The 23,839-nt window shown below is 27.6% G+C and overlaps 3 protein-coding genes across 8 annotated transcripts in view; 1 reads left to right on the top strand and 2 right to left on the bottom strand.

Annotated features, from left to right (window-relative positions):
• LOC114131522 (palmitoleoyl-protein carboxylesterase NOTUM) overlaps positions 1-18,016 on the bottom strand; it is a 62,412-nt gene extending 44,396 nt beyond the window's left edge. The window contains exon 1 of one of the 2 annotated variants that reach the window (XM_050202782.1): positions 17,497-18,016. Coding sequence is in view for 1 of the 2 variants with exons in the window: in XM_050202783.1 (XP_050058740.1) it covers positions 17,497-17,582 (86 nt within the window). In the remaining variant the exon portion in view is untranslated. The remainder of the gene's footprint in view (positions 1-17,496) is intronic. The other variant, XM_050202783.1, reaches the window with a different exon arrangement.
• Positions 107-3,751, top strand: LOC126550729 (uncharacterized). Its single transcript, XM_050202781.1, has 2 exons — positions 107-418; positions 1,761-3,751. The coding sequence occupies exon 2, from the start codon at positions 1,786-1,788 to the stop codon at positions 3,709-3,711; it is 1,926 nt and encodes a 641-aa protein (XP_050058738.1). The 5' UTR covers positions 107-418; positions 1,761-1,785; the 3' UTR covers positions 3,712-3,751.
• A 1,213-nt stretch (positions 18,017-19,229) lies between the features above and the next one.
• Positions 19,230-23,839, bottom strand: part of LOC114131356 (syntaxin-binding protein 5) — a 126,263-nt gene continuing 121,653 nt past the window's right edge. For all 5 annotated transcript variants that reach the window (XM_027996551.2, XM_027996559.2, XM_050202778.1 and 2 more), the window contains one exon: positions 19,230-22,735. In XM_027996551.2, coding sequence (XP_027852352.2) covers positions 22,470-22,735 — 266 coding nt within the window. In that variant the 3' untranslated portion in view covers positions 19,230-22,469. The remainder of the gene's footprint in view (positions 22,736-23,839) is intronic.

Here is a 23,839-nt window from a genome sequence, read left to right as displayed (position 1 = left end):
TCAGTCATTCAAACAATTATCTGAATTATCATAAAACATGATTATACGAGATCGTTAATTTGTAATATCATAAATTGGAACATTTATTATAATAACATTAATTGTAATTGCATTATCATACCTCAATTATCATGATACATTAACATTAAACAAGTCTAATCTAAAAATTAGAAAAAAATTAGCCTATATTATAGATATTTAAAAAAGCGATACAGTGTTCAGTCACAGTCTCGAGATCAGTTTCAGTTACAGTGTGTAAGTGTTTCCAGTCACCATCATTGCGAGACTCCAGACAAATTTTTATTTTCTAAATACAGTTTTTTTTAAAGTCAGTGTTCTTTTAAATTATATATAGTTTTGTATTTATACATATACATTATACATATCATCAACTCTCAGAACAAACGCTACATCATTTGTAAGTACCCATTTATAACTACTTAAAAATATACTTTTTTTAATTTTAAATTTTAGTTCATTGATAATCTTGTATACGATGAAAAATGATTCTGAACGGAGATAATTAGGTACCTATTAACTTTCGATTATTATATTTGGACGAGTCTTACAAACGGAATGATATTACGAAATTTCGACCAAATTTAAAAAATAATGATTCTCTTTTCGACCAAAACAAACATTTTTGTAAAATTATGGCAATTACCTATATAGATACTTTTAATACTTTTGCAAAATTATTAAAAGTATAAGTTGCATAAAATATTGTAAAATAAAATATAGAAAATTATTTAAAATTTAAGACTATCTATATCAACATTTTTTATATTAATATGTCACAATATGTATAATATTATTTAAAATAATAAAATAATAATAATATGTAATTTTGTCAAAAGATACAAGATACTATTATTGTAAATATTTGTAATGAATAGTACCAAGATATTTGAATTTAAGTTGCAGAACCTTTAAAACTTAAATATTATATGAAACAAATAGTGATAATTTTTATTGTGTGTGTATAATTAATATCGTTTTGTAAATAATTTCGTAAAGAATTGTATTTTTACGAATAATAATTCTATCCAGGTGCAATTGTAAGATAAATTAAAAACCCTAAAATTAAATTGTATACTATTTTTTAAATTTTTTATATAATATTGTATATATATTGTGGCATATTAACATAAAAATAATGTTAATATTTTACTATTCTTATATATTAAAAATGTTCTATATTTATTTTACAACATTTTATGCAACTTATAAAAAATTATTTAGCAGCAATTATTTTATTTTTTTACATATATTATATACATTTTTGATTTTGGTCAAAAACGGGTATGCCCCATTTTATGAGAAACCTTATTTTAAATTTTCAAATTTTAGGTATTAATTCTCAAATGAAAATACTAATGTAAACATCTGATACAAGTTTCAAGTTTTTACAATGAATTATTTTTGAATAAACATAAAAATCGTATATGCGTCGTACCTACCTACTTGTATTTTTATTATTTATTATTTACTATATTTTTTTTTACCGATCAGATTAAGGTTAGGTTAGATCAAATTAAAACCTAATAGAATAAGAATTTATGCAGTAAAACAAATTTTTTCAATGATAAAAATAGTTTTAATTGCTGTTATGAGTGCGTTAAATCGTATTTTTATACAAATTTTTCTTGTTTTTTAGAGCATTTAAATCCGTTCTCTTATTTTTTAAAGCACAATATTTAAATTAAGTGTTTAATTTAAATTGTACCTATATATAATATTTATATTTTATTTCATAATAGGTATTACAACCAGTCAACACTCAACATGAATATCAAAAAAGTTCTATTTGTTATTATTACAACCATACATTTCACTTTTGGATTCATTGCTTACGATTGCGGAGGTCCTAACCTAAATATAACTTCCTTTGACAGTCTAGAAGTAGACAACTGTGATCTTCCAATACCTTCGAAAACAGAACGGGTAACAAGAATACAACTATTGCAAAGGGTTGAAACATATCCAGTTAATTTCAAATCATGCCTGATCACTGTTGATTATTTAATAACAAGGTGTTCGGCGTTTGAAGACGCACAAGTTGTAGAGGGAGGGTATTTTTCCGACATAATAGAGTTAGGTAGTGCTAGATGTTCAGAGACTCACCAGAAACAATCTTTCACTTTTCAAACGGGAGGAGTAGTGACAGATTTAAAAATAAACGAAACGATATTTGTAACAAATATCATTGCCGGAACATTAGACAAGTATGGTAATTGTAAAGGCACAACTTTTAAATCAAGCAGAGGAGAGTGGGAAGATGTGGTCGTACAAGCTAAATTTAAAATATTGCTTTCAGAAGGTACGGCTATAGCAAATAGTAAAGATAATATCCTCATACTTCCAACAGGAACCAAAATGAAATTATCTGAAAATTATGGTTTTGATTCTTTTAAAGGAGAGACTATATGGACAAACAACCATTTCACTTGTGAAGTACAAGATTTCAATGTTTTATATGATGGTCCTGCATCGTTAATAATTTCAAATGCCATTAATGATTTTTCAAATAATATATATACCTATATTGTGGAAACGGATAAAATAGTATTTTCCCTAAAACAAATTAAAAAAAGTTTTGCATGCGGGATGCCAGTGATTCAAACTGAACACATACAGTTAGTCATACTTGTAGATACCGCATTTTTCAATCGATTTACGACAACAACAATTTCTCCGCAAAACACTGATTTGTTAGCCTACGTTAATACAAAATTTGTTTATGTTGAAAACTTCTTTAAATCTACGATAACATCATTGTATAATGACATAATTAAAAAACAGTGTGATCTCGAACGAAAAATATTACAACAAAAGCTTACACTAGCCTCTTCGAGCATTTCCGACTTTTCGTATCTTATGGGCGAAGGACCAGGTTTTACTGCAGTGAAAACAGGCGAAATAATATATTTAATAAAATGTAAAAAGGTAAATGTTGAAATATCGAGAAAAAATGTATGTTTTAATGAACTACCAGTTTTATATAACAACAAAACGTTTTTCATGGCCCCCAAAACGCACATATTGCAACAATTTGGAACTCAAATTGATTGTAATATACTACTTCCACCTGGCTTCAATTTGGACGGAGACTGGTTTGGTATTGTACCCAATATACAAGAAATAAAAAAACCACAAAAGCTCAAACCGGCTACAACCTGGACGTGGTCGTACAAAAGTCCAGAATCGCTTATGAATGCTGGTATATACACACAAGACACAATGAAAGCTTTTCAGCAACATATATTGTTTCCACAAGAAGTGAGTGCTGCTACAAATAATTTAATAAGACAATCTATGGGATATGATACGACTAACCAAGGTCTGCAATATAAATATCTTATTGACGAACAGACAATAAGCAACATGGTCGAAAATAAATTACATCAACTTTGGGGATGGTTTACAACTATTGGTACTTTTGTTTCGGGACTGATGGGGATATTTTTTATTGTAAAATTAATATTAACACTAGTGGATACGGGGATTAATATTACTATTTTATACAAAACCTTTGGGTGGAGTGCAAAACTGTTGGCAGGAATTTTTTCTAGTATTACCCATTATTTAATGTTAAAGACACACAAAAAAAATCAAAATTTTGATCAAGACTCGCTAGACACAAAACATGTTCGCTATTCAATTAAAAATAGCAAAAAAGTGTACCCGAGCTTGAGTCAAGATTCTGTTTAAACACTTTAAAGCCATACAGAAATAATGTATTTAATTTAATTTATTATTTATTTAGTATTAAAAGTATTGTTTTAAATTTGTATATTTTATTTAATTATTTAATGATAAAAAATTTTTAATTTCATATTAAATGTACATGAAAAATGCAATTATTACCTTTATGTTATATGTTTATAAATATAATACATTTGAAAAAAGGTTAAAGAAATATTTGTTTTTTACTATTTTGTATGGTAATTAAATATTAGATTATAAAATGATTAAATTATGTATTTTTAAGTGTGTTTAAGTAGGTACAGGTTATTATGCTCAATATTCTATTTTTCTTTGAATTACCAAAAAAATTTGTAAGTTGTAGCATGTTCACGAATAATGTATAATGTAAAATATACGCAATACATTTAAATATTACAAAACTAATATTTAGATATTTAGGTAATATTATTTAGGTTATTGCTATAAATTAGTTATTATTTACTTTATTATAAATATTTCATGAAGTAAATATCTAATAATGTATTATAAATACAAATCACATCGGTACCCGCGGGTATTAAAAATATTACAGCTGCATTTACCCATTTACGTGTATATTTACGCGCGATCCGTCTTAGACGAAGGTTCAAATAATAATAAACACCGCTCCCGAATAGGCATAATCCTCGGCTGGCCGCCGACTACCAGTAGTGGGCGTGGTTAAAACGTCGCGTGCTTGCGGATCACGAAAACACCTAACAGCGCGTTCTCTCGGACGTTGTATGCGTTTCACTTTTAGTGTGACGGCCTCTTAATATAGTGTAGAATAATTATTGTTATTATATTTGTTTTCGGTTAACTGACGTGCATTTTGTAATGTATAATAGTCAATTAAAAATTATTAATATTGTCATTATTTTTTTTTTCAAAGACCGTAAAAACAATTTTTTAACAATAAAAGTATACCTTTGATATTTATAACAGGCCCGAAAAATAATTAAAGCTATATAATATATTATTGGAGAATGTGCTTCATGACACAGTTTCATATAGTATATTATACCTTTTTTGGTTATTACAGTTTTTATGTGTACACCTTTAGAATGTAAATCTTATATTTATGACGGTATAACAAAAATTAATTGTGATTTCTTATCACCAAACGAAATTATGTGCTATAGGTAATAGGTAACATATACCTGTTATAAAAATATAACATTATCATATTTTTTTTATTTACCAGAATTTACCATAATACTTATAAAATACACATTTACAGTTAATAAAATCAAAAGATTTCTAAAGACATTTACAATTATTTAGTTGGAAAAATAGTATGCAGTTAATTTTTATTGTACATTTTTTAAGACTTTGGCGAACAAATATCTACAAAAATGCTATAAAATAAACCATACCATAAACGTATGGGGCGGCATATGAAGCAAATACTACACTTGGATATTTTAGAGAAGCGAGTTTCTTTATAACTTCGGTAGTCAATTATTAAAGGGATCGCTGTACATTTTAAGAGACAGTGGTTATTAACCATAAGAAGGGAATAAAAATAAGATTTTATAGCACTTAAAGACGTATAAATATGTATTATACTATTTTAAATAGCTAATAACTAATAGGTTTATATCCAATACAAATGAAAACAATATTTATGAAATGTAACTAAAAAGTGTTACCTGACACAGGAGGCTTTGTGTATAAAATATTGAAAATAGGTTGTTTCAAAATAGTTAATTAATTGCAGTAAAAAAAAAAATAAAAATATTGGAATAAATTTTTAAACGATAAAAATTTATTTGAATTATTTGATAATTAAAAGTTCATAAATAGATTAAAATTAAATTTAAAATATCTATAAACAGAACAAAAGCCAAGCGAAAATATTTTAAAATTAATATCATGTTGAATAATACTAATATAAATATTTGTGAAAAATTCAAGACATCGGAAATTCATTTTTAAATTACGTAAAACAAAAAACAAAATCAATTGTGTTAAAAGCTGGTTCGGAGTAAAATTATTCATTTTTATTTATTTATTTTCTTTGTTTTACCAAGTATGTACTGAGGAATTTTAAATTTTGATTACCTTAAGTACTAATTAGATCTGATTAACTACCAAAAGCCATTTTCAATGTTGAGGAATAAAGCATTTTTATACTATAGAAAATATCTTCAGACATCAAATAAAAACAATTAACAAAAAAAAAACATTGTAAAATCAATACATTTATTGCTCTGCTTAGAATCTAAAACTATGAAAAATAGGAATATTTATGAAAACCAGTGAAATTAACACATTATGTACATAAATATCGAGCGCATAACTATTAATCGCTCCACGTTATACAGTTATATTATTATTGCCATCTATACCCTACTAGACATTTGGATATCTTTACCTACTACTGGGATAATGATCAACACGCGGGTGTAACGATCGAAATTAATTTTAATATACAACCGACAAACGAAACGTTTTAAATTACAAAATATAATGCAATAATATGATTATGCATCCATTTATCATTTAAAGCACCGACGTCGCTATAAGAGCATAAAGATAATTTCAAAGTATACAAATACATCTGTAATTAATAATTAGTGAATGTTTAATTTAAAATGTCATAAAACAATGGTAATTGAAAGAAAACTGATAAAAAACAACTACAACAACAACAAAAAGCTGTTATTGGAATTATAATAAGCTTGATTTTTTTATTAAACTTAAGCTTCGATACTATAGTGTTATTATCTGTTGATTAATTTTATGAATTTTTTTTTTTACATAATTGTATAATGAAAAATAAATAATAAATAGGTTTAACTCAACTGTGCTTTATAAATTATAACAGAAAAAAAAATAACATCGATATTATTTATATTAAATCTATTTCTCTTTATTTTGGTTCTCTTATAATTGGAAATCAACATCTAAAAACAACTTTATTGTTATTATTGTTTTATTTGAATAAATTCGATACTTCTTAATTTTTCTATGTACGATAAGAAAATAGTTTTGTTATAAATATATTATTTATGTTTACATATTTTTATAAATAAATTTACGTTAGTTTAAAAATTGTAGGTATGTTGGTTACAGAATATATTATACGTAATACTTTATACAAGTTAAAATATTAAAACAAATTTCACTATAAAGAGATAATAACGGTATACTTGACATGAAACGAGTTTTTACAAAATCCAAAAAGCACGTGTTATTGTAATGAGTTTCTTTTTATATTAGAGAATTCTCTTTTATTCCTTCTCTTTTATATCCCTTAAAGTTATACAGCCGGATTACTCAAATAAATTGTAAGGTTTTCCAAAAGTCAAGTATAATTTCGAATGTTTTATAAAAAATAACGATATAATTATACAAAAATGCAAAGTTTTGTTTTATATAAATATTCCACTGCGTTGTTATAGATGGTTTGTCAGGATCAATAGTTTAATGAATGAACAGTGGATATTGAAAGTATAAAACAAAAACGGACATTAAAATGTTTAGTAACTCTCTTTGCTTTGCGTTAATCACCTAAGAACTTAATACTTTTATAACAACCCTATAAATTGAAAAACCCATGCACCTATAGAATTTTGATTTCAAGTTTACCTAATTTCCAAATCAATCATTAACAAAATATATTGGATATCCAGCGCTTATACCCCAACACTCGGTTAATCTATTTTGAAACTAAACATTAAAGGACGAAGGTACAATTATCGTTAACTGATGAAATATCAGTAATTGTTGTCTTACTGAGTCTCGCTTAAAATCGTTTGTCTAGTACGATAATTTATTATTGTTTTCAAATTTACTATCACAATACATCATTATATCATAAGCAGACATTTGGTTGAAGTTTCAGGAAAGCTATAATAATCCAATGTAAAGTGATCAGAAGGGGCTTCGCGCTACCCCCCGTTCCTACATAAAAGAATAACATATTACTAATACAAATATGAATAATGAATATCTTTAAGTTATAATAATGAAAAAAAAAACAAACACTAAATAACGTATATTATTAAAAAAAAAAATTAATACTTTATTTTATTTTAATAAGAAATACCTGTTTTATCTTAGAAGGAAAAAATAGTCCTTAATCAATCTTTTGCAGTAGACAGTTTTGTATTTGCATTAGATATGTATTGGTCACTAGTGGTTGTATTGACTATATAATTTTTAAAGTATTTTGGCCCCATTATTTTTCTTTTTGAACCTATATGATAGTAAGTATAATATTGAAATATTAATTTATTTTATCATCTATATCTATATCAAATATTTAATATTTACCTTAATATGAAATTTCTATCAATATGTTATGTTTATTCAAGAACAATGATATCGCATTCAAAAGTTCAAAAAAACCCATATATTATTTTACAATTTTCAAAAAAAATGAACAGATAATTATTAAAACAAATAATAGTAATATAAAAATTCATTCGAATAAAGTTATAGTTTTTTTTTTGGGGGGGGGGGGAGGGTCTATTGAAATATTTGTGGGGAATAAGCCCCCCAAGCCTTCTTTACCGATGTCCACTTATGCATTCTATATATTTGTAACACCAGGTCTCAGTATCTTGTCCGGATTTATTTATTATAAGTTATAACCAAAGTACCTATTTACGAATGCTCGATTTTACTAATTTACTCAAAACCCAAAATTTAAATATATGAGTATAAAGTAAAAAACATTGGAATTCATCCAATACCTCAAGGCTAAATATTAATGTTTTTGAAAAATAGTAAATAATCATCATAATACTATCTGTCTGTTCGAAGTGCCAAGAAAAAATCTTTGGTCATTATAAAAGGTCCGATTCAGATATTATTATGATGAATGAGCTTCGCATTTACCGACAGTCGAATATTCTGCTATAGAAAATCGAAATAATCGCCAATCGTGTCGAATTGAGAAGTACAGTAGGTATTATATTGTATTGATTTCTCCGAAAATAGAGATATATGTACCTACCTAATATATAGATGATATAATATGTACATATATAAATACTGAAAAACGTTTTGTAGTGCAATGAAGTATATCACATAGCTACATTATAACAACAATATGTTCCCAGTGATGTATTATAGTGCCTATATAGGACATTACGGGCTTTTGTACTTTTATTATAAAAATAGTCATATATATTTTAATATAGCTATTACTTAGCCAAAGGGACCATGTTATGACATACATTATGTGTGTATATTTTAAAATTCAAGAAAATGCTAAAAGTCTGAAGTTCTGTATCCGACACGTGTATGTTTAATTTTTAAATTGATTAAATGTTGTTGAACATATTTTTATCCTAGAAATTCCTAAACAATACAATTTTTTTAAATAAACAATTAACTTAGATTTAACAACACAGAATTAAGATTATAATATAATACGAGTATATAAAGTTTAGTTCAAACTAAATAAATGAAATGTACATAAACATAAGAGTATAAAAACACTTTTTTTCTACACAACCGTTAAGATTTGACAAAAAAATAAAAATAAAATTATATAGCCGACTTGTGACGCACACAATATGACATGATAATATAATATACTATATATATATATATATTATTATTATTATTTTGTTGTCATCGCACTCTATTCTGTCGGACTGCAGCAATCATTAATATCGTTCGAAAGAACTATGCGGAGAGAAAAACGGAGCGTTTTATACGTACAAGCGTGCGGTGGTGGCGGTAACGGCGGAGGGTTTAAGGTCTTTTGAAATTATCGTCTATTCCTACAGCCATTCGCTTTATCCGACCGTCTGCATAAACGGCGGGATTCGTCGCATTGCACCGCATGTCGCCGGGGGCCGCTGGGTGGTCTGAGAGACGGCGAGCCAGTACAAGGATATTTTTCCGAAAGGGAAGAATAAAAATAAATAAATATAAAATAAAATAAATACGTCAAGATACCATCGTTCCGTCTAGCGGGAGGTAGCCGCCGACGACGCCGATGGTATTTTTTTCTTCTGAAAAATGTGAAAACGTTACTATTATATAGTCATAACTCGAGCGAGCGCACGCCGCTCGTTCAAAGGACTGGGCCGTCGAGTATACTATAGGTACAGTTGGACGAGAGTAATCGGTTCTCGATTCCGACCAAGATGCGAGAGAGACAAATACAGGGAAAGAGGAGAGAAAATCCCACGTGTGAGAGACGCGTGTTTTTCGTAGTCGTTCCGGCGCAGCGTCCGACGTGCGAGCGTGTAACATAATAATATATGTATGTACACACACACACATACAATTTATACATAGAATCTAATACATCGAAAAAATCGCCCAAGCATAATAATATTATACACGTACGAGTACACACACACACACACACACACAAACACTATACGTAGAGGTAATGCACGACATGCGGTATCTATATATTATATCGATAAAACGTTTTCCGGCTCGACAAAAGGACGTGTCGGCGTTATTGATGGCATCGCATGTATAATATGTATATCATCATAGCGTCACTGCTCCGACGCGTATATAATATAATGTGTATTTATATATTATATATGGCATAATAAAATAACGTCCTATATATTATTGTCGCGTCCTTTGACGTGCGTTATATTATATTATCGTACACATATATCGCATTACCTACAACTGTGTGCCTATATACCCGCAACAATAATATCATGTGCCTTGTGCGTATATATAATATGTGTAGTTGTGTGTGCATTATAATGTATAGGTAACTATTCCGAACGGAATATTCTGTCCGCTTATAACGCAGCGTATATGCATGCGCGTAACAATGTTTTACGTACGATTGTCTATACGACGTATAGGGCGACCGACGAGGAGGAGCTGCGGGCAGGCATAAGTGCGCGAGAGGGCCAAGGAGTTGTGTTGCCGGCACAGGATTTTGTCCCTTTGATGTGAAATTTAGCGCAAATATTTGCTCAAATGTTGTTAAACATCGCCCTCCGACGACGGTGACACTCTTCCCTTTTCCTCAGTCTTTTGTATACGACCGCCGCCGTTTATTGTTGTCGTAACAAAATACCACCCACGTCACATAGATGACTTTTGCGTTATTATATTATTAGAAAGAAGAAAACGACATGACTGCAGAATATGCGCAATAATAATAATGAATATATACGATCCTTTTTCCGACGAATTTTTGGGGGGCGGCATTTTTTTGGTCTCCGATCAATTTTATTCGATAGACAATTTCCGCGAAAAAGACGTGCTCACCAAACGACCCGGCATAATAATAATAATAATAATAATAATAATAATAATAACAATAATAATAATAATAATAATAATAATGTCATATCAAAGCCGACGTTCGCACCGACAGAGGGGATGATTCTGTGCTGCAGGTTTTCGCAATTCGATTTTTATATAATATAATAAACGATTGAACCACGTGAGACGGTTTATATTACATAATAGGTACTACCTACGTACGACTGATATAATACGTATCGTTTATTATTGTGTATTATATTGTATATAATGCGCATTATTGTGACAATAAATCTGTAACAATGTTATAGTCGGTTTCGTTTGAAAGTCACCACTAACAACAGAAAAAATAAAATATTTTAAATAATAATATATACTACACTAACAATACGTTAACATTTGCGACTAGTTTATAGTTAATAGTTTTATACGGCGTTAGCCGAGGAAAGTGATTAGGTACAATATTAAATCAGCTGTACAGCCAAAACTTCTTGGTTCGAGTTTCGCGATGATCCCTCGGACCGAAAATGTTTGTTAATAACTTTTGTTTGTAATAAATAATAATTAAAAGAATTCCAATAAGTATTTTGTTAAAGGCACTCCACCCAAACAACATACAACATCTCATCATCTTCCTAAATATTTTAAAATTAAATAAATTATTTCAACCAATGTAATTTTAAATAATATTTGTATTTTGTAATTAAAAAAACTTATAGTTATAGATGCGAGACTAAAAAATTGTTTGTTTTTAATTATATTGTATTAAAAAAATTTGGTCACCCAACCGAACAAAATTTGAAAATTAAAAAATCACGTTCTTTATACAACACAATTGTTATTTTATGCTATCTATAATATTATTTCGATAAATTATAAAAAACGATGATGTGTATAAATACAATGAAATGCTGAATATACCATTAAGATTGCACTAAAATTGAGTTGAAAATGTACGTAGAATTGTATGATTAAGTATTATAAATAAAATTTGTTGTGCAGAAGAGTAATGCCGGATAATATGTATGATGAGCGTTAAAACATTGAGAATTTATTGCGTGCCTTTTTAGAACCTAAGATGTTTTGTTTAAATCAAACATTGAAACATCCATATTATATAATGTTATATTACACGGAGATAACGGAAATGAATAACAATTTATTATGATTGATTATTTTTTAGTTTGTGTTAATAGCGTAAAATAATATGAATTCCTTTAAGCGCCATTTTATTATGACGTAAAACAGTAAAACGCATATTCTTTTTACAAATCGTAATTTGGGCATTGTACTGGTTCAATGCATATTTAAAGTTTTTTAATAATATAACTGTATTATCAATTCAATGTTTAAAAAAAAAAATTCCATAAAAAATAACTACATATACGAGTACCTACATTTGAATGTTTTTTGTTATTAGAATTTAAATATTACGGTAAACTATAAATAATAAAATGATGTTGAAATAAATTTTATTTGACCATTAAATAAAATATACCACTCATTTAATATATAAACACGAGAAACTTAAATTAAATCATGAATTTATTCCACTATTATGTTTTTTTAATTAAATAATAGTTCGTGGGTATTGGGTATAAAAAAGTATTTACATTTTTCTCATTGTATTTTTTAAGTTATCACAATACAAAATGGTAAAGTATGTGGAAATTGTATTCATTATATTATGTTTAATATTAATTATATAATTTTCAATTTAGTTCTATTGAATATTTCAGAATTTATTTTTTAAACAGTCTTTATTTAATTTATTATTGTATATAAAATGTAAAATAATTGTTCTATTTTCATATTTTTTGTGTACACAATACATAGCTAAATCCTATGTATTAAATAATAAATAAATCTGGGTTATACGCATATTATATTTATAATATTTAAATATTAAGTTTATTCATTCTATTCCACGTCATCTCCTTCCACTTAGTTTCAAATATTTTGACTACTGCGTTAATATAATATTGGAAAAAACTTATTAAATTGGTATGTTCAAAATGCAAAAATGCAAGAATCATAAACAAAAGATAACGTTTATTTTCCACAAACATTCAATGTTGTACATACCTAGGTGAAAACGATATTTTTAATGTCAAATAGAGAAAAACCTAAATGTAATGTGCGATACGCGTATTATAAAATATATTCTAATGATCCATTTTATAGATAATATACTTAATTTAAAACGTAAGCATATTATTATTGAATAATAGCAGATATAGGCGATGTGTTTTGAAGGAAAAATAAAATAATACACAATAGATAACTATAATAATTATAGAACGTATGTATCATCGCGCGTACCACATAAACATACCAATATTACTGTGCCGTACTATGTTTAATAATATATTATGTGTAATGTGTACAGTGGATCAGGGACAATTATAACACCGCATACAACCACTGCTTTTATCACAAAACATGCACATCTTAGTACAGTCTGTTGGCACAGACGCCCGCGATAGCGATTACTTGCGTGTTAAGTATAATTCTACGCGTTTACGTGGAAAAAAAAAGTATACACAAGTGACTCCAAAGCTAGATAGTGTACGCGGTAACAATAAAATAAATTGCACGTCTCGACAACAACAAAAGAATACCACACTGTACCGTGTCGTGTCATCTATTTTTTTCCATTAAATAAAAAAATAAAATTTCGACGCGTTTGCCGTATTCGCATTCCGCACCCCACCTGGAGATTTCAATTCCAAGCGCGCGCGCGTTGGTAACAAATTCACATACACATACACACATTCACAAATCAAACGAGTGCACAAGTGAACCCTTATATTAATATATTATTTTATAATATTGTACGTCTGTAATATCGCTACTGAAAATAAATTTGAAATAACTCGGTGATGCATATAAAAACGGTCGCGTGACATTTACATGTTAGTTCGTTTTGGGCGAAGGTTATGGTCTTGTATAATGTTATTATTACATATTGACAGGATTTTTAAAATTTCAAATAAATTTTTGCCATCACCCGCTTCGTGCATCATGCTTTTTGTATATTATACAATAGGTAATGACGTAATGTTATAAGATTTTTTTCCTAAGACAATATTGGATATAATAAATAATAATATAGGTACGTCCTTGCATGAGTGAATTATAAATTATACAAATGTAGAATTTATCACTCTAAAAGTGATTTAGTGACAACACTCAATTTAAAGATTCCCGACTAAACAAAATAGTTATGTATAATAAATTATAATTATTATGTATTAGGCGCAATAGGTTATAGCAGTATATAACACTACACGTTATAGGTACTCGACATTGTCTGGCGCACGAGATTAAATTTCGCTAAATTCGAATTGGTGTTGTAATTATGTGGTGAATTATATTATAATAATAAGTATATATAAATATAGTGTGAACTTGCAGCTTGTCATAGAAATATAAAACGTTTCGATTTATTTTGTTAGATTTAATTTAACCACTAACCAGACCAGGTCAATAAGATTAAATTGTTTAAGAATAAATCAAAACACAAAGTAAAATATAAAATGTACAATAGACTTATCAAGGAACGAGCAATCGTTGTACATATCAGAATGGTTAAAGGGCCATATGTTTACTCAAACATTTCAACATCTCTTAAAGAATGGAGACCTAGTTACGTTTGAATGCACTACGCTCACGTTATTCATTGTTCATCAGTGCCTTTTCATTGCGTTATTTCAATAGTTTATTATTTATGAGCATTTAGCGTTAAGAGGGGCGTATTGGTACACTGAAAATTTGTTGGGTATATAATTAATTCTCTACTCTTGCTCTTATCTTAACTTTAAATGCTTATAAATAATAAACTATTGAAACAACACAATGAAAAGGCCCCGATAAATAATGCGTAACTCGTTCGGTTATCTATGTACAAATATTTTCAGAAAAATATTGTACCTACATCTAATATATTGATATACATTTATATTTAAATTGAGTATGAAATTGTAAAATATAATAAGTTGTAATTTAATAAAATATAATCCCTATCGAATTAGTTTAAATTTGAATATAGGTATTCCTATATATATATTTTTAATGGTTTTAATAATATAATTAGTAATTTATAATTATATGCATGTTTCAATTATCATACGTTATAAACTTATAAATATAGAGTATAGACTGTATAAAAAATATAAATAAATGATAATGATAATAATAATACTTTACTAAATTCTCAAACATCGTGGTTATGCATGTGTATTTCATATTTCAATATTTGTAATAACACATTTAAATACCATCGTTTTATAATTGAATACTAGATGAAATATTATTACGCATTCACTCGTATTGTAAAAACAAAACATACTCGAGATTGTTTTCAGATAATACATTATTATTTATTAAATATTTACAACGATCATATTTATCATTTTTATAATGTGTAGTAATATAAGTAGCTTTAAATATAACTATTCAGTTGAAATATTGCTTAAAAAAGTATCATTTTTTGATGATGATTTAATAATAATATTATGTATACGCGCATAGGTAGTTACAACGTTTTATAATAAAATTGATTTTTGTGGGAAATTAAAATTGTTTAACATTTATTAAATTAATTTATTTTTGTACTTTTGGTATCCAATTATTCGTATAATATAATTGAATATAGTGACATAAAGATAGATTGTTAGGTAATATTATAGTTATCGATACTTAAAAGATCTTTATAATAATTATTATGGATTTCTGCATAATGTAATTCGATTGTTAGGAGTGAATAACATTATTCAACAGCAATGTCAGTGCTGTTATCTAACCATTCGAAATAGGGCGCAAATTATTGAAGCCAATGAAGTAGAATACACAGGACTATATATTTTTAATTTGGAATCCGTTAATTTTCAATAACGTAACATTAATAAAAAAAACTAAATTAAACCTCTAATAAATGTACGCGCATTGATATCTAATGAAATTTATTTTTTAATTGACTTTAAAAAGTTTTCATTTCAAGAGGAGGTAAATAAAAGTTAGTGGTAGCCGATAGATAAGATTATTTTGTGGTAAATATAAAAAAATACAATTTGTTTCTCCAACAGAATATTTATTACAGCAAAATAAAAGTTCAATTACTCGAGTATACATAGATAGTAGTGAGGTATAATCAAATAAATTGTAATTCTCCATTAGCTATTTCATACACATTTACTATTTACAGTATATAATACGTATCAATATATTATAGATAGTGTTATATAATATATATATATGTATATAGTTTATTGTATACGTGATTCTTAAAATTATTTCTCGCTCGTGTGAAGTAAAAAGATAAAGTAATACCTATCTTAAGTACTATTTACGTATTTTGTAAATTGCGCAGCAATGGCCTTGTCCGATTCTCATGACTCATCGATGCGAAAATTGGCGATCATGACCATATCACACGCACCCCTCTCACAAGCCATTTTAAGTAATATTTCGAAATATTTTTACTTGTAAGTAAAAGAACAAAGTACCCACACTATCTTGAGCTATGATATATATTACATTATGTTGTGGTCAATTCGTAACTCAATATTGTTGTTATTTCTGTTTTATTTCCAAGAAGAGAGTAAACGCTGTTCTACGAATTTCCATCATCACGTAAAATATTACAATATTTAGCAACTATGATTGTCATACCGATCTGGCGATAATATATCAAGATAACAGTCATAATTTATTGCGTTTGTAATTATAGCACTAAACGGCGATCCGAGTGAGTTGTACCGTCGTAGAATCTCGTTACAAAATTAAATTTTCGTTTTAAGTCATAATTATCTATATGGTAATATATTTTATGTTGACCTATACAGATGTGGAATTTTGCGCGTACATGTAGATTTTGTACATTTTCGATTACTTAACTCTAGCTACGTTTCGTAAATCGCTGGGAATCCCCAGTGGACCAGTGAGCAGACTCACGACTAAACATCATTTAATATCGAATGATTAAAGTGGCCGGTTTTCGTATTATATTAATTGTCTATACTGATATTGGTGAATAATATATACACAGGTATTTTCCAAACCATCGTTTGTACCCGATGTATTGGTACTACTATACGGCGACTTTGAAACAATATGCACTCGATTGAAACTTTACGGTAAGTTATTTTCCCAAAAGTGAATTTCCACGTAAAATCCCGACCGATAGACAAGTACCCATTGTCTATTAACAATTACCGAAAATATTATTGTAATATAAGATAAACGAATATTAAAAATTCAAAGATCGCAATAATAACACTTCAATAGTCACGAACTATAATAGAATTATATTAATCTTACATAAACATATCTAGGTACCTAGATTATTAATATAATTAGAAGTGTCCAACGAAAAAATTGATAACACCATTTTGACAATTATTTAGGGCATTAAGTATTAAGTATTTGTTCATCATTGGTAATAGGGTAACATTTTGTATTGCTGCCGTTTTCGCCAAAAAAATTGTATATGATATAAATGAAGTTACGTTCTTAGATCTAATCTTAATTATTATTTATGACATGAAAAGTACTTACCCAATCATTGCTAGTGGCGTTGAAACTTCTGTGCAGAAATGAAGAAGACAATACGGTGTTTGGCTCAGAGGACTTGCAGTAAGCATGTTGAATTATTCTTGAAACCATGGCATTACCGAAAATTGCTATATTTCTACATGCGAAACGCGTTTTGAATTGTTTCTGACTGTATCAAATGTCGTTAGATATTAATTCCATCCTCCGTCGTATTTTAGTTGTACTTTACGTTCTGATGGGTGGTATAGTGCTCTATTGGTCATACATTTTATTAAGATCATGGTGTATAATGCTAAAGTCATGCCTAAACACAACGGAGTAAACTATTGTTATTTTAAAGTTGATAATTTGTTGAGAAAATTATGATTGAGTTCGAGTCTTATGGAATATTATTCATATTAACGGTTTTCAGAGATAAACTTAATAAAATGGTTCATTTAGAATTTACAAATTTTTTGTTTCGACTGGGTAAGAAATAAAAGTGATTTGCGTGATCGGAAAGAATGACGATGTTTTTTCGAGTGCTATAATATTACTCATATATATGTAGGTACTTGTAGTCTATAGGACTATAGGAGGCACTTACTGCGCCGTTCAAATAAAACATTTCAGGCTTGGCTGTAAACCTTTTATACGGAATACCGACAATATTGTAAGTCATGAATTGAAATAATAAACACTCAAAAACCAACAAGTGCTTAGTTTAAAATATGCATACAAAAATAGGTAAACCGTCTAAAAAGCAGCTAGTAGGTATATTAGTGAGATCAATTAAAAAGTAAAAAAAAAAAAATGCAAAGTTTAAAATAATAATTTTGCATTTTTATTATACAAACAATAGAATGTTTTAACGGTAGTCGATAAAATTATATTAGGTTTATATACCTAATACTAACATTACAATAATATAATATTGTTAGCAAACGAAATTGATATTTATATTTAAAAAATTCAATTACATTCTTCAAAAAAAAAAAAAAAAACGTAAACATTTAGAAGCTATAACATTTTAATAATTATTATCATACATATATACTAACCAAATACAAGTATTTTTAATTTTTTATATTATGACGGTTACCATCAACTATAACTCGCTTTTATGTTTTTTTTATACATAACACAAATGCCATATTTTCCTTTGAGTTTCCATATTATCTATTGTATCGTAATAAATTGTTTTAAAGTCCAACGTTTGTATAGTAATTTATTATTATTATTATTATATATATGTAAATATATATAATACTTATTTTGTTTTTACATTCATTTAATAAATAAATCCTACACAGACGCCACATCTCTACAACTATTATTGGGACCGTCTTTCGATTATCCTTAATGTATAACATGTATTTATATAATATAATATATATCACTGTAATATTATTTGGTATATTATTATTATTTTTGTTGAAAATAAATAACGCGTAGCTATATTCATTATTTAAATTTCGCTCAATAGTCTACAAAAAATTGTAATAATATTAAACATTAAACATACCTTTACAATATGTATAGTTATATATTTAATATATATAAAGGTATTTATTACGTATGCATAATCGTCATTTAAGTGTCTTGAAGTATGCGAGTATTTTTTTTATTTTTCATTTTTATCTATATATAATAATATTATTACCAATACTCAAAAATCAGATCAATAACGTACCTAAATTTTTTATATTGTTTCACAGATAAACATATAATAATAGTCATAATAATAATAATAATAATAATAATAATGTATAATATTATATTTAATATAATGGTAATACAAAACAAACGCATAATGTACAACGTACATTGTATAATATAACATCATATTATAATTATGTGGTTATGGTTGCTTCGAGTGATGGTGTTAGCAATGTAATCGGGGGAAAGAAAGGATGGAGGGGATGGAAATATTGCCCAAATTATTAGCCTACAATAATATGTCTAGTTTTAGGAAGACTGGATTATAGAGAATTATAATATTAATAGTTAAATCATTATTTTCTTCTATTTAAAAAAAACTAAGATTTACCTTTTTTTATATGTACGTTTCCCCTTGATTTTTTATTGTCTTTTTAATTTATGTATTCAATTAATAAAATGCTGTAGTTGTATTTATTAAATTATTCAAAAAACCAAAATATATTATTGTATTCAATACTCGGGATTTCAGATTAAAAGTACACTATGATAACGTATATGGGAGCTCTATACGAGTGAAATATTACTCAGATTTTCAACAAGTTACGTAAATATAAGACGACGGTATGTATTTTATTTTTCCAGACATGGGGTGTAATATAATAGAAATGAACGTATTTGCCTTTTGGCGTTTGATAAAATCTATGTAAATCAAGAAAAAAATCTGGTTAATATCCTAACGTTATTTGTACATATACACACACACATATATATATATTTAGTAAATACATATAAAATGTCTAATAATCGATCTTAAGTAAATAAATAGATACATATATGCATGTACATACATTTTATATAAAATATATTTTAAAACGATAAAAAAACAATAAGTGTCAACAGAACAATTTTTAACCAGTGTATTTTGAATACATATATATATTATTTTTTCATATCACATTTTTATTATTATTCTTTTTTTCCGGTAAGTAATTTATGGCTTGTCTGTTGCATCTCGTTCGGGTCCTGCGGGGCCAAATTTCCATCAATAACGATTTTTCTATCCCAGTGATGGTGTTGTCGAGTCGGAGAGTAGGAAAGGGTGGTGCGAGCGAATCGTGAAAAATTACTTACGCACAAGAAATTAAAACATTGACAGGCGGTTCTATTATAGCGGAAAATTGTTCGAGGTAATGTGCGCGTGTGTTTTAGTGCACAATGTTCACAGGCTTGGAAATTGCATTATGTCGGGGAAAAAAATAATGTTTTTTTAATCGTGTATAATGTGCCGTGTGGGAGTAAATATAATATGATAGGTATACGTAACGGTTAAGACGGGTTCATTTAGAATTTGTATGATACATAGAGTGATATTGTATTTTATGAAAACAAAATACGTAACGTAAAACTTAATGGTGGTAAATATTTTTGTGCCCTTGTTGAGATTACGAAAGCTGTATGAAAATCACGACGGACCCGAGACGAGACCCCCGAGAGCCACATTTGACGCCGTTCACATAAATATAAATATAATTATTATTATAATATAATATAATATATATGTACAGGGGAACGTAAAATTATCGTCACATTATTGTAGTGTAATAATCAATATATATATTCTTAAATTAAAACTAATGTTATTTTGCTTATATTATAATATAATATAATTTTATAATCTATAGAAAAACAAGTATGAAATGAGAAAATATTTTGGAAAAAAATATAACAGCTACAATTAGTGTAATAATAATAATAATAATATTATTATTATTATCATTATAATAAATAGATATAAATATATATATATGTATATATATATAAGCTAAAACGTATTGATCCCCAAACGAATTCTGTATGATTTGGTCGTATGTAATATTATATTCACTCATTCTCGATACAGTTACGCGGCGTTAATGTTATTTGACTAGACACTTCACAATATGGAAAAACGATTATTAGGGTTGATGTATAACAGAATTTACTCAGATTAAGAGAGATTTTTACTTGTTTCCTCAAACTCTATACGATCGTAATAAGTAATAAAACTTAAACTATAATATCGTGTTTGTATTTCGGAAGGCTAAAATATCGTGAAAACAGAAAACACATCATGATTTTCTTATTAGTATTAGATCAATTATTACTTTTACCTATAACGTATCTATATAAATACCGTTTGATTATAAAATATTAATATAACAATTTACACTACAATATAATATTAATAGCCCCTAGAAACAGTTTATTTCACCGTAGACTATATATATATATATATATATATAGTATCTTACTTTTAAGGCACAAATCGCTTCATAATAATCACAAACGGCCTGTCACACACACACATGGGATGGTAATTGTACACATACAATTTTCGTGTACCTAATCTACCTAATCTATAGTAGAGGTATATAATATGCTTTTATAAAAATTCATCCGACGGGTATTAAAATCTAAGTACCTTAGTTTTGACTTTCCTTACACGATTGCTATTAATTTAAAAACATAGTACAGTAAGAGCCGTGAATTATTATTTCTATATATTATATATAAAGAAACTATCAATTTTATATATTTATAACTTAAATACACCTTACTTATATGCTACAACCACAGCCCGTTTTTTATGATGATTTAATCATATTTTAAGAGTAATACAATATCAGTATGCAATCAAATGACTAATGAGTTTATATTATTATCCTTAAAATAATAATTACACTATATATATAATATATATATATATATATATATATATATATAATGTATAATAATATGTACTCACACTTATATATAGATATACATATATTATCAACGAGTGGTATCATTTTTCGGTTAAATTAAATGAATTAACTGGTTATGAACGACGATATATTGTTGTGTTCCTCGATATAGAACTATTATAGTAATGTCGGCAGAATAATATTATGTTTTCGTGGTCGGCTAAAATCGCAAATAATTTAATCGATGGATAGTATAATATAATATGCACAGATGTACATACCTATAAAGGTAATATATTAGAGTATGTTTAACCATATTAATATTAAACTACTAACGTCTAAAATTACATTTACTTCGATGGCAACGAGATAATATGAATTTTTAACAAAATAGTTTTTTTTATACTTTTAAAGCGAAATTTGTTAACATAGAAATTTTTTTTGAAAACAATAAATATAGTTTTTCGGTGTGTGGGTGACTTTTTTTTAATACGTTTGTGTATTTATGTGTAAGATAGAGATATATAGAGAGAAAAAAATAGAAAGAGAGAGAAAGGGTGGGGAGATAATATATATACTGAGGAAGATAGAGACAAAACGAAATCGACAGGTTTACAGTTGATACCATCGTTTGTCCTTGTTCTTCATCATCAACTCTCGGGCATTTGAGGAAAACTGTTCGGCTTCGTTCATCATTCTGGCGGTGCGATCCTCCAGGTTACTAAGCTTTTCGCCACGTTCTACAGCCAACTGATGGGCTCTCGATATCTCACTGGCTGCCGTGCTCGCTCGATTGCCTAATGCGTCCAGTTGGGCTGACGGACCGGGTACAAGTTTGGCCACGAGTTTTGGTGCTTTACCACTGGTAGATTCACCGACTGTTTGAAAACACACATGAAAAACACTCAATAAAATAATGAAAATAATAACGCTAAGTTATGATGGTGGTAATTTTATTTAAAAAGATAATAATCTTAAATAACTATGTTTATTATTTAACTATTGGTATAAATGAAACCATTATTGATGGGGCATGGCCCTTTTCCACCCAAAACGAAAAAGGTACGATTACCGTTTCCGTAAAAATGTAATTTACTGAAAATATAGCTTGGGAACCATGTACCTAATTATGTACAATTAAGTTATAATAATAAGTCATATAATAAAATTAAGTCTAAGAATTTAAAAAAAAATTCAAATTTTTATATTTAAATATTTCAAAACTTTATAATAAAAATAATAAGTCAAATAATACAACTATAAATTATAGGGTTTTTAAAAAAAAAAAAAATCATCACAGCTTTAAATTAGAGCTAAAAATTAAAATATAACGTAATTAAAAGAAACAGCTTTGACAAAAGTGTAGGTACCTATTAATTTTATTGGACTTTTTTTTTATAATTGCATCTTCATTGATTTCTAAACTTTTTTTGGCGGAGACGTCTTTTGGCAGAAATGGGAATCGTACCTTTCTCGTTTTTGGCTTAAAGGGCTGTGGCGGAAACGGCCAATATTATTTTGGCGGAAACGAGTATTATTTCTTTGAAGTATAAAAAGTTTGATAGTCATATTTTATTACTTTTGAATACAGTTCGGTATTTACATATTTTTTATTTTATAAAATGTATAGATACTATGCATTATCACTATTTAATTATTAGATAATGAAATAGCTTTCAAAACGTTTTTAGAAGTTTATTTTAATTTACTACTATTCTGATAAATGTATACCAAACCCCATAGTACCATGTCTCTTTTTTTTTGTTAAAATATATTTCATCAATATAATTTATTTTTCGATCGATTCGGGTTCAATTACTTTGAACGTTTACTATAGGTGTCTAGGTCGATTGTGAATTGGATTATCAACGAAAATGTCAAATCACCGACCATCGGAAAATTTCTCAGAGGGACCGGACGTCCATCTATACAGACATGTGTGTTATATAAATGTATGTATATATATATTACATACAGTTCAG

Source organism: Aphis gossypii, chromosome 3 (genome assembly GCF_020184175.1).
Source record: "Aphis gossypii isolate Hap1 chromosome 3, ASM2018417v2, whole genome shotgun sequence".
Taxonomy (NCBI): Eukaryota; Metazoa; Arthropoda; class Insecta; order Hemiptera; family Aphididae; genus Aphis; species Aphis gossypii.
This window is presented reverse-complemented; position numbering and strand designations above follow the sequence as displayed.

What these genes read in the sequence shown, in the direction of transcription:
- LOC126550729 (XM_050202781.1), top strand. Translation starts at nt 1,786, where the DNA reads ATGAATATCAAAAAAGTTCTATTTGTTATTATTACAACCATACATTTC.